Here is a 15,439-nt window from a genome sequence, read left to right as displayed (position 1 = left end):
CTAAAAAAAAAAAAAAAAAGCTGGGCTCGGTGGCTCAGCCTGTAATCCCACGCTTTGGGAGGCTGAGGTGAGTGGATTGCCTGAGCCCGCGGGTTCGAGGCCTGCCTGGGCAACTTGGCGAGACCTCATCTCCACAATAAATCAAAAAATCAGCTGGGCGTGGTAGCGTGCGCCTGTAGTTCCAGCTACTTGGAAGGCTGAGGCGGAAGGATCGCCGGAGCCCAGCAGGTCGAGGCTGCCGTGGCCAGGAGCGGCTACTGCACTCCAGTCTGGGCGACAGGGTGAGACTCCAACTCAAAAAAAAAAGACTTCTACTTCTGAGTCTTAAACTTATTAGTTAGAAATCTTTCATCTTGACTCCAAATGGGACTGAGTACAGAATTTTTGGGGTCCACTGCAAAATGAAAATGCTGGTCCTCTTGCTCAAAAATCATAAGTATTTCAAGACAGCAACAGCAGAGTACTGAACCGAGCATGGTACTCCTCTGAATGTAGGGCTTTGTGCGATGACTCTGGTCACAACCAGCTTTGGGGTAAGAGTTCCCAAATCTGCCCCAACTACCTCTAACTAGAGGTCACTCTGATTTACTTATTTCTGCTTCTTTTAATAACACGCTTTATTTTGGTGGGTTGAGGGGCTTGGAGGTTGGGGGATGGGGTCTCACTGTGTTACCTAGGTTGGATTTGGACTCCGGGGCTCAAGCAATCCTCCCGCCTCAGCCTCCTGAGTAGCGGGTACTACAGGCACAAACTACCATGTCCTGAGGTCACTGTAATTTCATTCTCAGCCCCCTCTAGTTAGGAAGGGGACCCCTTCTAACTCTTTGCATAAGCTCTTAATTAGACCCCACCCTTTTGTTAAGAACTTTCCTTTTGGGAGCCTTGTGCAACTGTTACACCTATTCTCTTACTACTGACATACTGTGTGCATAAAGACTGTTATGTCTCTCCTACTCTCTCTCTCTCCCCAGCATACTCAGGATCCATGCACATGGAAGGCTGCAGATCTAGCATCAGGAAAAGTTCCATGAGTCTGATAAAGAGTAGCTTCCATGAGTCACGAGGCTCCCGCCCACTAGAGTCCCACCCCATGTGCCACCAACCAGCACCTTGGTCATGCTGGGAACCTCCCAACCAGGCCTTTGCCCTGAGTCCAGGGTCTGTGCCCTACCTTCACAGGCACCGAGAGCAACTGGCGGCCACGTGAAAACACAAGTCTCTTGTTTTCCAGGTACTGAGGCCCTTAGTCCCCAACACCAATTGCTGGCAGTTCCTGAGACCAGAGGAAAAGCAGGGTCAGCGTGTGAGTCTGAGGAGAGGCATTCCATCAGACTCTGTGGCTTGCAGGTGGCATACTGCCTAAGACAAGCAGGTAGGAAACCTACTGGGGCCTTAGATTAAACACAATAAGGTACAGAGAGTCCTGGGGATCAGGACCAGGGCAGTCTCGGGAAGAGATGCTGCAGAAGGAAGAGAAAAGGTCAAAAGCTGTCTGCTGGCCCTGCCCTCATCCAGGGGTCTGTGACAGCCACCCAACACCTGGAGTCATGGACAGCGAGGAAGACAAGCTGAGAAACTGTGTGGTATGTGGGGACCGAGCCACAGGCTACCATTTCCACGCGCTGACTTGTGAGGGCTGCAAGGGCTTCTTCAGGTGAGTGCCTCCTCCCAGCAGGAAGATCCTCCAAGCCAACTGCCCATGGGCCTGCCTTTCAACCCGGCACACGCCTGAGTTCGTCCAGCTACATTACTCCTCCGCCTTCGAGTCCATCTGCCCTGTAGCTGGCACCCTACATCATGCCAGCCACAACACTGTATAAACTGGTGGCATAACAATAGAGAAGCCAAACATCTGCCTGACAGACACAACCCATGAGCCAAAAGTATGTATCACGTCCCCGCCACCTGCAAAACATCAAGGCATGCTACATCTGTCAGATTTCCCTGAGTGACCTTGTGTCTCCATGGAAATGTTTGAGATGTGTTGAACCCTATTCACCCCTGGGGATCTCCAGGCACAGCTCCGATGAGCCCATGTTACCAGATCCCCAGGTCTTTCGGACCAAGTCACTTCAGCCCTCATACACTCATCTGCCTCTTTGCTGCCATCCCAGACCCTAACAATGTCCCCGTCTCTCACAGACGCACAGTCAGCAAAAGTGCTGGTCCCACCTGCTCCTTTGCTGGGAGCTGTGAAGTCAGCAAGGCCCAGCGTCGCCATTGCCCAGCCTGCAGGTTGCAGAAGTGCCTAGATGCGGGCATGAGGAAGGACAGTGAGTTGGCCTGCCACCATCCCAAGACTACCCCCCCCGACCATGTCTCTGCTTTGTCCCTGTTTCCAGCAACACGTTTCCCATACAGCAGGGCTATCTCACTATTCTGCCTGAAACCCCCGGAGGTTCCCCATCTCTCTTAAAATGAAAGACCTCATGGTCTGGCTCCCACACATCCCTCTTCAGACTTTACTTCTTACTCTTCCCCTTGCTCAATCCATTCCAACCACTGACTTAAATGCCATCCTTAAAAAAAAAATTTAGGCTGGGCTCGGTGGCTCAGCCTGTAATCCCCGCGCTTTGGGAGGCCGAGGTGAGTGGATTGCCTGAGCCCGTGGGTTCCAGACCCACCTGGGCAACTTGGTGAGAACTCACCTCTACAATAAATCAAAAATTAGCTGGGCGTGGTGGCGCGCGCCTGTAGTTCCAGCTACTTGGAAGACTGAGGCGGAAGGATCACCAGAGCCCAGCAGGTCGAGGCTGCGGTGGCCAGGAGTGACCACTGCAGTCCAGTCTGGGTGACAGAGTGAGACTCCAACTCAAAAAAAGAAAAATTTAGATTCAAGGGGTACATGAGAAGGTTTGTTACACAGGTGCATTGCGTGATGGTGAGGTCTGGGGTTCTATGGAACCTGCCCCCCCCAGGTGGAAAGCAGGTACCCGATGGGTTGTTTTTCAACCCTTACCCCTTTCTCCCCTCACTCCATCCTTCGGGAGTCCCCAGTGTCTGTTGTTCCCATCCTTATACCCCTGTGTGCTCAGTGTTTCGTTTCCACTTATAAGTGAGAGCATGTGGTATTCATTTTCTGTTTCTGCATTTAGAATGGTGGCCTCCATCTGTATCCATGTTGCTGTAAAGAACATGATTTTGTTCCTTTTTATGGCTGTCTAGTATTCCAAGGTGTATGTGTGCCACATTTTCTTTATTCAGTCCATGTCGATGGACACTAAGTTGGCTCCGTGTTTTCGCTATGTAAATAGGGCCATGATAAACATATGCATGCAGGAGATTTTTAACGCCATACTTGAACACACCAAAGCAGACTCTGCCCCCAGGACTTTTGCACTTACCATTCCCTCTACCTGAAATGCTCTGGCTTTTTTTTTCTATCTCTTGGGCATAGTGCCTATCATTTATACTCAATAATTGATGAATTAGTGCTTTCTCTGTGCCAGGTGATTAAGCTATGCTTCCAACAGACAACGTAACTGGGATTTGCCGAAGTCAATGTGCCCAAGTTCATTCAGTTAAAAAGTTGTACAGTCAGGTTCAAACACAAGTCTGTCTGACTCCCCAAACTCTTGCTTTTCCCATGGTCTCATACTACTTTTCAGTATTGAAGAGTGGAAAGGAAACTGTGGAAGTCAAAAGATCTTGGTTTGAGTTCTATTTACATTACTTTGTGACCTTGGACCTGTCACTGGAATCTAAGCTGATTACATTTCTGAAAAGCATGAATAATAGCTGTCCTGTCTATCTACCATGTAGTTATTTCATCCAGTGAGATTTAGCCTCAGAACTTTGGGGATTATGCTGTGTCCACATAAGGTGGCATTTTAGGTACCAAGGTCCCTCCCTTCTCAATGTCCCCCAGGAGCCATGATCTTACACGCTTCCCATGTGACTCCCTACCCTTCCCTCTCTCCTAGGCGTACTGTCTCCTGCTGCAGTGCCTTACAGGTTGGTGAAGGTGTGCAGAAGTGCCCTGCCTCCTGGACCCTCTAGAACTTCTGCCAAGCCCAAGGAGGCCCCAGGAATTCTCCTCCCTCACCCATCCTTCCGGGTGCACAGTGGCTGAAGGGCCCCGGATCAGGGACTGGCAGAGAAAGCACTCTCTGCTGGTCTCAACAGCTTTGTCATCTCTCTTGCCTGGCACAGTGATCCTGTCAGCAGAAGCCCTGGCACTACGGAGAGCCAAGCAGGCCCAGCGCCGGGCCCAGCAAACACCCACACAGCTGAGCAAGGAGCAGGAGGAGCTGATCCGAACACTCCTCGGGGCCCATGTCCGCCACGTCGGCACCATGTTTGAACAGTTTGTGCAGTTCAGGGTGAGCACCTGCAAGATTTGGGCTGGAATATGACCAAGAGGGAGGGTGCCCAGCAGGCTGGCCTGAGGGCGAGGGCTGTGTGCCCTGCACTGACAGAGTACAAGCCTGCCCCAGAGCCTCAGCAAGGAACCTCCCAGAACAAGGCCAGTGAGACCTGAAGGAAGGCCCTGGGCCAGGACCTCCTGCTCATGTTCTGATCTCTGCAGCCTCCAGCTTCTCTGTTCATCCAACACCAGCCCTCACCCACCCTGGGCCCCGTGCTGCCTCTGCTTATGCACTTTGCAGACATCAACACCTTCATGGTACAGCAAGTCATCAAGTTCACCAAGGACCTGCCTCTCTTCCGGTGAGTGAGTGACCTCCCCTCATTTTCAGGGAGCAAACACTTCAGGAAACTACACACCCACCACCCCAAAAAGTCACTGCCCACAAACTAACACATCCTTCAGCCTTTCCAAGCACCAAAGTCTCACATTCCCAGCTTTGTTTTTATTATTTAATTTTTTCTTTTTTGGGAGGGTGGTGGACAGGGTCCCACTGTTGCCCAGGCTGGAGGACAGTGGTACAATCATAGCTTACTGCTACCTTGAATTCCCAGGCTCAAGCAATCTTCCTGCTCCAGCCTCCCGAAGTGTGAACCACTGTGCCCAGTTTTTCAGCTTTTTTTTTTAAAGTTGGAGTCTCACTGTCACCCAGGCTGGAATTCAGTTGCATACACATGGTCACTACAATCTCGACCTGCTGGGCTCAGGCAATCCTTCTGCTTCAGCCTTCCAAGTAGCTGGAACTACAGGCGCACACGAACATGCCTGGCTTATTTTTTTATTTATTGTAGAGACGAGGTCTCCCCCATGTTTCCCAGGCTGGTCTTGAACCCCTGGGCTCAGGCAATCCTCTCACCTCGGCCTCCCAAAGTGTTGGAATTACAGGCGTGAGCCACTGCGCCCGTCTTCAGCTTTGTTTTAAATGGGTCAGGGCGGAGAGTCCCTTTCCCTCTCTGAAGTACCCTTGCTTCCTGCCTTCTGTAGGTCCCTACCCATGGAGGACCAGATCTCCCTTCTCAAGGGAGCAGCTGTGGAAATCTGTCACATCGCACTCAACACCACTTTCTGTCTCCAAACGCAAAACTTCCTGTGTGGGCCTCTTCGCTACACGATGGAAGACGGAGCCCATGGTGAGACGGTGATGGAGCAGGACAGGCATGTGTTCCCTGTGGTATGGTACATGGTCAGGGGGCCTGGAAGCCCCTAAGCCTAGTGTCTCCCCCAGTGGGATTCCAGGTAGAATTTCTGGAGCTGCTCTTTCGCTTCCATGGGACGCTGCGAAGATTGCAGCTCCAGGAGCCCGAGTATGTGCTCCTAGCTGCCATGGCCCTCTTCTCTCCTGGTGAGTATCTCCCAGAGGCCAGAAACTTCTGTTGCATAAACTCTCAGCTCTTCAAATCTATCCACTCCAGGCCTTCTAGCCTTCAAACTCAGAGTGGGTCTAGGCCAGCCTCAGCCCCAGGGCCCTGTGCAGGCCCACCTCAGCCCCACACTGTCATTCCCAGTTCCCTACCTTACAGACCGCCCCGGGGTGACCCAGAGAGAGGAGATTAATCAGCTGCAGGAGGAGATGGCACTGACTCTGCAGAGCTACATCAAGGGCCAGCAGCCGAGGCCCCGGGATCGGTACGCCGGGAGACGGGGCTGTGAGGCCGCACCAGGGTGGGAGAGGGTTAGGGACACATGAGCTCGGGAGGAATGCTTCCTACTGTCCTTTCCCTGAGGAAACCAGGTCTCTTGGGGTCTAGCCCTTCCCCCAGCCATCCCCATCTCACATCGCTCCAGCATCCCAATTGCTTTTACTGCTGCTTCATCTCACTTTTTCCAGATTTGTTTTATTCAGTAGATGCCAGGTAGTAGCTCAGAGGCTCTGCGTAGTAGCATTCCTGAGATTGATGGCAGCCGTCACGTGCCTGTCCACTTCTCCAGACAGAGCAGAATTGTGAGAGTCTTGCCCACTCCTCCCTTGTCCCTCCCCTCCTCTCCACTGGGCCAACTCCTTCCATCCTTCATTTCCCTTGACGTTTGGTCCCTCACAGTTTCACAGACAAAGCCAGTTCTGGGGCAGTAGTCCATGCTCTAGCCGGGTGCTGAGGTGGCCCACTCTGTTCTTTTTCATCCCCCCAGGAGCCAGTTTGGCCAGAAAGGGTATGTGTTATACCACAGAACGCACCCACTTCTGGAGCCGGCTTTAGCAGGCCAGACCCTCAGATTCCACACAGCTAATGTTCTTCCCAATCCTGGGGCTTTCTTTACACTTGGCCCTCAGAGCTCTGGGTTCAGGAAAAATTGGGCACAGTGAGGGAAGACAGTATCAGAGAGCCCACCAGAGATCTTTAGAACCTTTGAAAAAGATATTGCACCAGAGCGTGATTTTCTCGAGTTTTCAGGCCTAGCTTCACTGAGGGACAGTTCAGGGGATCGGGGCCTCAAGACAAGACTCCCAGCTGCCTTACTTCCCTCCTCTTTTCCTGCCGACCCCCCCACTTCCTCCAAAGGTTTCTGTATGCGAAGCTGCTGGGCCTTTTAGCTGAGCTCCGGAGCATTAACAATGCATATGGGAACCAGATCCAGCACATCCAGGGACTGTCGGCCATGATGCCACTGCTCCAGGAGATCTGCAGCTGAGGCCGAGGCTCACTTCCTTCCCCAGCTCGCCTGGGATACACTGGACTGGAAGGGGAAGATGCTGGGACCAGAGATTGGGTCCAGTAGAAAGACAGCCCGGTGGTGGCAATGAAAGACTAAAGCAATAACTGCCTCTTCATGCGGTCATGGGGGTTTTGGGGGGTGACCATGGGGACAAAGTTGTTCTCTGGAAGCTCAGAAGTTGGGGCAGGAGAATGCCTCAGGGCTAAGCTCCTTCTGGGAATGAGTGGGCCCCACTTTCTGAGGCCAGAGATTTAGCCCTTCATTCCTACTTTCCCAGCCATGGGAGGCTCTGGATAGAAAACAGGGTGGTAAGCTAATCCCATGCAGGATTAACCAAAGAGAAACAAAGAAGGAAGTGGGGGTAGGATTCAGCCAGACACACCCCTTCATCCTCCTCCCTTAGTTCAGGGCCACAAGAGCACAGGAAAGATGACGGTGGGGCTGGCAGCTGAGGTCGAGCCTCAGACCTCTGCCTCCTCAGCTGCCCCTGAGGCAGCTCCAGTTCTGAGGAGGGCGTGGTCCTGTCCCCCACTCTGCTCCTGGGACCTAGAGGTCCCCACCAAGGCAGGCTCTGGAGGGGGCCTAGTCTCTGGCCCCAGGGCATCTGACTCAGAGGTTCCAGCTGCTGTGGGGGTTGGCTCTGGAGCGACCTCAACCCACAGTAATGCTGAAGCCACAGTGGAATCTGTTGCGCCAGTGGTTCAGGAAGGCTCCAAGGGCGAGGGTGACGGGCAGCGGGGGCATCTTCTTCTCCAGCACAGCACCTACACACCAATTACTATCCACCAAGCCTGTTGGGGAGGACGTTGACTTGGTTACTAAACAGGGCGTGGTGGGAGGAGTTAGCAGAAGGGGTGCTTCCTCCTTCTGTATCCCCAGTCCCTCAGTACCTCTGAATGCCATCCCAATAACCCTCACCTCTGAACACCATGTTGGCTTGGGGCAGAGTCAGGTGGTAACCGAAGGAGAAGGTCGTGTCTTGGAGCCTTGTGTTTGCCTCAAACTCCACTCCAACCTGAACCTGGGAACCACGGGCAAGGACAAGAAGGAGGTCAACATCAGTGAGGACCAGAGGGGTGCTGTCAGGGAATCAGCAGGATGAAGGCATGCGTGAAAATGTACACATGGCGTGGGTCAGAGGAATACTAGGTCATCCATCAGGGCCAATGGACGTCCGGGGGGGCAAGAGTACATGACTGACTTGCTGGGGAAGGGGCAAGGTCAGTCTCACCTGTTCATTTGCCCTGTGGTAATAACTTGCATGGGCCCCGCCCGATCCCACATTCAATGTAGCTACCCAGTGTACAGCTGTAAAAACCAAAGTACAGGGAAGGAGTGTTACTGTAGTAGGACACAGGCCAGGAACCCCCGCAAAGTCCAGAATGGTCTCTCCATGCCACCACTCCATGACGTTGCCCCATACCCGAGTACTTCCCAGCCAGCGTCAAGATAGCCCCCTCTTCTCCAGGCCTCCGGTGATAAACTAACTCTCCTCCCAGCACCAGCCGATGAGTGAGGCTCTGCAGGAAGTGAGCAACCATGATCACTGTAGGGGAATGGAGACACATGGAGTCAGTCAGAGAGACAGCATCAGGCCTGCTCCCCCACCCCCAGCAACCCCAACTCCGCCTGCCCAAGATCATCCCCAAACTGTACAGAAGACAAAGCGGCATCACCAATATTATCAAATGGGCAGCCAAGATGAAAAGAACCCTGGCCAATCCCTCACCAGATTCCCCAATCAGGTCAGGATTTCCTAGGGTCAGAGTGGCTGTGTAGTCATCTCCACGGTACTCGCCATCAAACTGCCACGTCAGGAACTTGGCCTGCTGTGTCTAGATGGCAAGAGCAGAAGTAAATCTCGCTACCTCTTTGTGATCACTCTTGACTCGGCTCCTCCCTCCCAGACCCCAGAGCGGGGAAAGTCAGGGAGGACAGAGAGGAAGTGCCTCAGTGGACCCAGGCAGGAACTGTGAGTCACCTGGAAGACAGCCTTAGCTCGGAGCCGCTCTGCCAAGAGGAGCAGGATCTGGGCGTTGAGGCTTCCGCTACTGTCCATATCGCCAACCACAGTGGGGAACACCTGTGGAAGAGGGTAGACAGTAGTTAGCCTGAGTGGTGCCACGCAGCCGGGCCTAAACCCAAATACACAATTTCATCAACAGTACCCAGCGCCCCCTGGTGGAGACGCAGGCACAAACTGGGGGTTCTTCCCACAGAAAGGCTGCTCTACCCTCTTCCACTCAGAAGAGACAGAGAATCCGGTGACTGCCCATTCTTCCCCATAACACACACATTTCCTCCTCCTGCAGACCTGGGTCCCAGGTGGGCTCTTAGGGAGACGACCCAGGTGTGTGGAGAACTCACCTCAGTGGGGCTAAGCTGCCAGTCCCCTGCATAGGCCGCATGGAGGTGATAGCCCGGCAAGCTCAGAGCACTCACGTGCACTGTGTGAGCCACCTAGGGAAAGAGAAGTCACTGGAGAAGAGAACATTCCTGCTCCACTTCGATCCCTCATCCCATCCTCATCTTCTCCCCATCCAGAAGGCCTCTTAAGAATCTCAAATATTCCCACATATAAGAGGGTCACCAGATGTAAAGCAACAAGTCCCACAGGCAAGGGAGGTCAAGAAAGGCCCACATCCTCCCTCATTTGTCCCATATAGCCTGGCTAAGGCTGGAGTACCAAGGAGAGGAGAAGAGGATCCAGGGACAGGCAAGGAGGAATAGTAAGGAGGGCCAGAGAAGTGGGAGCACCTGGAAATGGCTGCTCAGAACCTTGTTGACAACGAGCTTCACTCCCTCCATTTGTGCTGGGAATACATCTGAAGGGGTGGGGGGGGGAGGGAAGGAATAAGCACAGACAAGGAACCTCTGCCCCAAGAGGCAGTCTCCCCTTTCAATCCCAAAGGAAGCACTTTGGAGGAATTGACCTCCTTTCAAGTCCTGCAACGCGATGCTCTGCTTCATCTGGGCACCAGATCCTTCCTGACGCTGGATCTCCCCGTTCCAGCTGAGCTCCCGGTTCCTGCGCCCATCGCTGAATACCCGGGATTCAGGACCCTCCCCTCCTCCACCTCTTCACACTGATACACCCAAACGCCAAGTTCTCACCTTTGCACAGCCGGTGCAGCTCATCGAAGCTCCCAGGGTTGGGCAGAGGTTCCTCTCGGCGGGGGCCCCGGCGGGGCAAAGTCCCCATTGGTGCCAGGCCCAATGTGTTCCCCATTTTAGTCCAGAGGACGGAGAGGGGCCGGGGTCAGGGGTCAGTCTGGGAAAGGACGCAATTGCTCCTTCTACCCCCCACGGGTCCCACCCCCCACTACCCGGCTCCCCAGTCCCAGAAACTTCCACATGGTCCGACGCTAGACCTGGAACAAGAAAAGTGGAGGGAGAGAGCACTGATGTGGAGACTGGACCCCAGGCTTGCTCCCACCTCATCTTTGATCCCTCAACCCCACCTGTCACCCTGTCCTCTCTCCCATTCTGTGTTCCTAGCCCCCGCCACAGGCCTCATCTGGCGCCCTAGATTCCCTACTCTTCATTCCCGGGTCCCAAGACCGGGCCCCTAATGAAGCAGTAGCCCTTACCATCTCAGACCATCATGCTGCCCCTCTCCCCCCGGCACACCCCGGTCATCTTGATGGGGGCAGCCATCTTGAGTAATGGCAGAGCTGCGGCTTCACGTTGCATTCCGAGCGTGGCCATGCGCGCCATCTTGGAAGCGGGCAAAGAAAGCTATCAAAGACCCAACCCTCCCCAGATTGGGGCCGCCCAGTCGGTGAAAGCCCAGCTCACTCTGTCTCCCAGTGGCCAATGGCAGAGGAGGAAGCAAAGGAGTGGCAGGTCAGACGGCCCGAGAGCTTCGACCCTGGCGCTGCAGAGGCGGGCGGGACTGGATTGGTGGCTCCTTAGACTTAAGCAGAAGGCCTTAGGGCGCCAGGCCTCTCCAAGGTCGGGAGAGGCTTGTGAGGGTACTAGACGCCAGAGGGAGCATCTTGCAGCTTGGGCTCCTGAAGCCCCGTCCACCACCCCGGAGAAGTGAAGTGAAACCACATCTTGGAGACGCGCTTTGTCAAGGGCGGCAGAGGGAACCACTGTGGGGACGTATTTCGAACCCTGGTTCATTTGAATCGCTCCCGCGACCCCTGTAGATCCCTCCACAGACACCTCCAAAGGAGTGCTACTCATAAGCCAGCACTCTCTGGGACAGAGGCCCACACTTCCCTCCTGGAGGGCTACTTCTTTCAAAGTACCCCCTTCTGCCCTCTTAGTGGGACTGGAGGAATGCGCGTGAGAGTTCCAAGCAGAAGCAGCAGGTTCGAACAGATCTATTTCCTGAAACAATTGTCCTCGGTAGCTTTCTTCCCTGAGTCCCAGGGAGAGTTAACAAAGTCTAGGAATATGGGTTTCGGCCCCCAAACGCGCTCCACCGGGGGCCAGGGGCAAGCCAAGGGGGTGGGGACCCTCGAACACTAAGCCTCCACCGGGGAATAACTGAAGACAGAGCAAGGTTCCTCGTCTCTGGTCACCCACTTCCTCAGTAGCATTACACCTCCACCCTCAGTTCTCAGGAATGTTCTGCATGCACAGGGAGTAAGTGCTGGGGGCAAAAGGGTGGAAGATAAAAATGCTTCTGATATCTATTTAGCTGATTTCACGCAAATGCTTTGGGACCAGGGGAGTGTACCTCTGCCCTCCCACACTCCCATCAGAACTGGGAGAAGAGCCCTGGCCAGAGGGATGCTGTTGCCCCTGCTGATTCAATATTGGCTAACCACATCCTAGAACTGATAAGGCGATCAAGTGACCAGGCACCTTCAGTCTTTATCCTGCCAGAGCCCTCCAACTGTGCTGAATTTGTTTTATTGGGGGTAGGGTAGGCTCATTGATCAGCACCGGGTTTTTCTGGGCTCTCGTGTTTTCTTCCTCTGTCTCATTACACATTAACTCAAGAGGGGACAGAGGCAATCACACCTGTCCTCTGACCCTGACCCTCACTTCCCCGATTTCCATTCCCCTCACCCCACCGCTGATTTCAACCCCTTTCTTCCGATCCCCAACACCTCTGCTGAGTTGCAGAGGAGTGGGTAGGATTGAGGAGAGGAAATCTACCCATAATGGGAAGAGCTGAGGGCTTGATATGTGAGAGCATTCTAGAGAAATAGCTACAAATCCTGCTTTGGGCTACATTCAGATCCAAGGACTACTGGCCCCAGACTCCGAATGAATAAATCTCTAATGGAGCTGAAATGTAACCCCTTGGCCTCCACTAAGGCCTGTCCCCCCTGCCTCTCACCCCATCACCATGAGTCCCCATGTGCTTGTCCTCGCCTCCCCCCTTTCTCCACCTTGTTTATTCCAACAAGGTCCTTGCCCCCACTGGGCCTATTCACAGTCCCTGTCACCTGACAGGGGGTGGGTCAGCAAACGGGTATATAGCCCCTACCTCTCCAGCCAGGTCAGGCACAGACACCAAGGACAGGGCCACTGACTAGGTAAGGCAAGGGAGCAAGAGTTGTGTGCAGCATCCAAAGGGCCTGGGCTGTAATTGTGGAAAGGGAAGGAACCAGATCGAAGTGGGCACCCAGGGAGGGTGATCCCCTGGAAGGGGCTGAAGCCCACTTGGCTTCAGTCTCCTCCCACTTCCACCCCCACCAGCACTGTTTCTGGGCCGCCTTCCCCTCTGCCACCACCATGAAGCTGCTCGCTGTGACTGTGCTGCTCCTTACCATCTGTAGCCTGGAAGGTGGGTGTGATACGGAAAGGGGGGCACAAGGGGAGAAGGTGCGGGGGGGGTCCTGGCCACCTATCTGTGCTCTTCTGCCTGGGTCTGGCAGCCAGAGGGTTCAAAAGGAAGATCATTCCTTCTCTAAAGCCCAGAACACCCATCCAAATGGCGGCTGAATACTTTTGCAGGGAGGAGGCTGAGAGCTGGGGCGGGTGCTAGAAGGCTGGGATTCACTGTTGTGGATCCTGCTGAAAAGAGTCTGTGTGTGTGTGTGCGCGCGCGCGTGCAGGAGCTTTGGTTCGGAGGCAGGCAGAGGAACCAAGTCTGCAGAGCCTGTTCTCCCAGTACGTCCAGGCTGTGACCGACTATGGCAAGGACCTGGTGGAGAAGGTCAAGGCCCCAGAGCTTCAGGCCCAGGCCAAGTAAGTCTCAGGGAAAGGGGTTCAGAGGCCATGGGACTGTGGAGGGAAGGAAGGAAAGATAAGGGGTCTCACAGCAGACTGAGTTTGAGGGTGGGGGTTGGGAGAACGTGGCCTACATTGGAGAGAGAAAATTCCACCTCTTGGACAGATAGGAGCCTCAGGAACCAGGCCTTGAATTTTAGCCTCTAGGGTCTGTACCTCTGCCCAGTGGAGGGCCTGCCTATCCCCTTACCTAGGGGCTTTGCCATGTCATATGGACCAGGCACTAGAGTCTGGGGACCTAGGTTAGTCTGCTCTGACCTCCCACCACCGCCAAGGCCCTTTCCAGTGCCTAGGGTCCCTGACACTGACCTCTAATCCCTCACCTATTCAGGGCTTACTTGGAAAAGTCAAAGGAGCAGCTGACGCCACTGGTCAAGAAAGCTGGAACTGATCTGGTTAACTTCTTGAACTATTTTGTGGACTTTGGAACACAGCCTGCCGCCCAGTAAGGTGTCCAGATCATTGTCTTCCTGCCCAGCTGGTCTCTGGAACACCACTGCCAAGTCTAGTGCCCCTCTCCCTACCTACCCCATTTACTACAATAAATGCTGAGGGAGTCAAGCTTTGAGCCTGGTGTGTCGGGGGACTGGGGAAAGCAGTAGACCCTGCTGAAAAGATGAGACGTGTGGGAGGAGTCGGAGAAGGGAAAAAAGATAAATCTGCTTTTGGAAGGAGAGACATTTGGGTGTGAAGGAGCAGAGAAAGGGTTGAAGAGACAGATGAGGGAAGTGCCAGTAAGTGCCGTGGAGGAAGGTGATCCAGAGAGAAACCTGGGGCCATCTCCCACAGGCCTGGGGGCGGCTCTGCAGCAGAGCTCTAAGGAGCACTGGATATGGAACTATGAACAGTCATCAGTGGGGTTCCTAGACTTCTGGAGGGCACAGGCGATGAGGTTCTCCCTCCGAATGGCCTCTTAATCATTCCATGAAGAGGAGAACGTGGCCAGGCTTGGTGGCTCAGCCTGTAATCCCAGCACTTTGGGAGGCCAAGGCGAGTGGATTGCCTGAGCCCACGGGTTTGAGACCTACCCGGGCAACTTGGCGAGACCTCGTCTCTACAATAAATAAAAAATTAGCCAGTTGTGGTAGCGTGCGCCCGTAGTTCTGGCTACTTGGAAGACTGAGGCAGAAGGATCGCCGGAGCCCAGCAGGTCGAGGCTGCGGTAGCCAGGAGCGTGCGTTTCTCCAGTCTGGGCAACAGAGTCAGACTCCAACTCAAAAAAAAAAAAAGAGGAGAATGTGTCCAAAAAATTAATCCAGAGGTGTCACCCAAGACCCTCCCTTCCCTTCTGAGCCAGGGAACACTGTTTCCCCAACTCACAATAAAAATAAAGACTGGCATCACTCCTCTCCCTGAAGGTGCTCTGATTCCTCCACTCAAAACCTCTCATCTAGAACCTGTCGGGGGAAGACCCATTCCAAGTCCCTCCCTCCTACTACCCAGGCACTGCTCATACAACTGGCCTGGTAGCCATGTCAGAACCTGGCACTGTTGGCCTAGTAGCCATTTAGAGACCTGACAGGTATCCAACATGGTGGATTTGCAGGACTAGAGAAGCTTTGGGAGCTGTGATACCTGGATTAAATCAAAATGGAATGGAAATCAGGCTGGGTTGAAGGGGAGAGATTTACAGTCCCAAAATGTAGCGCAAGGGAAGATGAGACATTTTTCAATAAAAGTTCATTCCCACTTTATCTTTAGAAGTGTTACTTCCCAGGCCAGGCGCAGTGGCTCACGCCTGTAATCCCAGCACTTTGGGAGGCCTTGCTTGAGCCAAGAAGATCAGCCTGGGCAACAAAGTGAGAGTCTGTCTCTATTTTAAAAAGGAAGGAGGGAGGGAGAGAAGGAAGAAAGAAACAAAGAATAAAATACTTCCAGACAGGGCTTTCTGGCAGTTCTAAAAACAGGACAGGGACTGACAGGGAGATTCCTTGGCCAACACCCATGCTTGTTGGGGAGAGGACCTCCTTTCTGGACCCGACTTAGCCCTATCTGACCTTCTAAGGTCCCTCTTGCCATAGAACCCACTGAAACTCAATGTTCACGTAAAGCCTTCCACCAGGAGCTTCACACAGCCCTGGCCACACCATCCCTATGGGTTCGGCTCTTCAGCTATCCATTTCTACATGCATGTACTGGATTGGTACTGTCTGGATTGGAGACTATCTGGGGCTGGGAGCCAGGCTCCCTCAACCCAACCCTGGTTCGATTGTCAGACACAGAAAG

The 15,439-nt window shown here is 53.8% G+C and overlaps 3 protein-coding genes across 10 annotated transcripts; 2 read left to right on the top strand and 1 right to left on the bottom strand.

Annotated features, from left to right (window-relative positions):
- Window positions 1–1,547: 1,547 nt before the first annotated feature.
- Window positions 1,548–7,119, top strand: NR1I3 (nuclear receptor subfamily 1 group I member 3). 6 transcript variants are annotated; one of them, XM_008057900.2, is made up of 8 exons: window positions 1,548–1,654; window positions 2,143–2,273; window positions 4,153–4,322; window positions 4,529–4,668; window positions 5,351–5,496; window positions 5,592–5,708; window positions 5,872–5,992; window positions 6,865–7,119. In XM_008057900.2, the coding sequence occupies exons 1-8, from the start codon at window positions 1,548–1,550 to the stop codon at window positions 6,992–6,994; spliced, it is 1,062 nt and encodes a 353-aa protein (XP_008056091.1). In that variant the 3' UTR covers window positions 6,995–7,119. The 6 variants fall into 6 exon arrangements, with proteins under 6 accessions (XP_008056091.1, XP_008056090.1, XP_008056093.1 ...); XM_008057899.2 differs by having other exon boundaries at window positions 5,580–5,708; XM_008057902.2 differs by having other exon boundaries at window positions 5,887–5,992; window positions 6,865–7,117.
- TOMM40L (translocase of outer mitochondrial membrane 40 like) lies at window positions 6,182–10,805 on the bottom strand. Of its 3 annotated transcripts, XM_021712257.1 has the most exons (10): window positions 10,609–10,805; window positions 10,133–10,389; window positions 9,776–9,843; window positions 9,386–9,478; window positions 9,000–9,101; window positions 8,748–8,853; window positions 8,442–8,564; window positions 8,250–8,326; window positions 7,937–8,039; window positions 6,182–7,809 (listed from the first exon to the last, which is right to left on the bottom strand). In XM_021712257.1, the coding sequence occupies exons 2-10, from the start codon at window positions 10,245–10,247 to the stop codon at window positions 7,670–7,672; spliced, it is 927 nt and encodes a 308-aa protein (XP_021567932.1). In that variant the 5' UTR covers window positions 10,248–10,389; window positions 10,609–10,805; the 3' UTR covers window positions 6,182–7,669. The 3 variants fall into 3 exon arrangements, with proteins under 3 accessions (XP_021567932.1, XP_008056097.1, XP_021567933.1); XM_008057906.2 differs by lacking the exon at window positions 9,000–9,101; XM_021712258.1 differs by lacking the exons at window positions 9,000–9,101; window positions 9,386–9,478.
- A 1,888-nt stretch (window positions 10,806–12,693) lies between these two features.
- Window positions 12,694–13,772, top strand: APOA2 (apolipoprotein A2). The gene is made up of 3 exons (XM_008057898.1): window positions 12,694–12,767; window positions 13,039–13,171; window positions 13,545–13,772. Exons 1-3 carry the CDS (start codon window positions 12,716–12,718, stop codon window positions 13,660–13,662), a joined length of 303 nt encoding a protein of 100 aa, XP_008056089.1. The 5' UTR covers window positions 12,694–12,715; the 3' UTR covers window positions 13,663–13,772.
- Window positions 13,773–15,439: the final 1,667 nt, after the last annotated feature.

The sequence above is a fragment of the Carlito syrichta genome, unplaced genomic scaffold, assembly GCF_000164805.1.
Source record: "Carlito syrichta isolate Samal-C Ts95f unplaced genomic scaffold, Tarsius_syrichta-2.0.1 Scaffold303153, whole genome shotgun sequence".
NCBI classification, from domain to species: Eukaryota; Metazoa; Chordata; class Mammalia; order Primates; family Tarsiidae; genus Carlito; species Carlito syrichta.
The sequence above is the reverse complement of the archived record's forward strand: the minus strand, read 5'-3'. Positions and strand labels throughout refer to the sequence as shown.

Bases quoted from the DNA above. Each gene is read 5' to 3' on its own strand.
- NR1I3 (XM_008057899.2), top strand. From the start codon at position 1,548: ATGGACAGCGAGGAAGACAAGCTGAGAAACTGTGTGGTATGTGGGGAC. The intron at 1,655-2,142 runs GTGAGTGCCTCC...CGTCTCTCACAG, and splicing joins GGCTGCAAGGGCTTCTTCAG to ACGCACAGTCAGCAAAAGTG. The intron at 2,274-4,152 runs GTGAGTTGGCCT...TGCCTGGCACAG, and splicing joins TGCGGGCATGAGGAAGGACA to TGATCCTGTCAGCAGAAGCC.
- TOMM40L (XM_021712257.1), bottom strand. From the start codon at position 10,247: ATGGGGAACACATTGGGCCTGGCACCAATGGGGACTTTGCCCCGCCGG. The intron at 9,479-9,775 runs GTGCTCCCACTT...CTCTTTCCCTAG, and splicing joins TTCTGAGCAGCCATTTCCAG to GTGGCTCACACAGTGCACGT. The intron at 8,854-8,999 runs GTGACTCACAGT...CTTGCCATCTAG, and splicing joins GAGCTAAGGCTGTCTTCCAG to ACACAGCAGGCCAAGTTCCT.
- APOA2 (XM_008057898.1), top strand. From the start codon at position 12,716: ATGAAGCTGCTCGCTGTGACTGTGCTGCTCCTTACCATCTGTAGCCTG. The intron at 12,768-13,038 runs GTGGGTGTGATA...GCGCGCGTGCAG, and splicing joins TACCATCTGTAGCCTGGAAG to GAGCTTTGGTTCGGAGGCAG. The intron at 13,172-13,544 runs GTAAGTCTCAGG...TCACCTATTCAG, and splicing joins GAGCTTCAGGCCCAGGCCAA to GGCTTACTTGGAAAAGTCAA.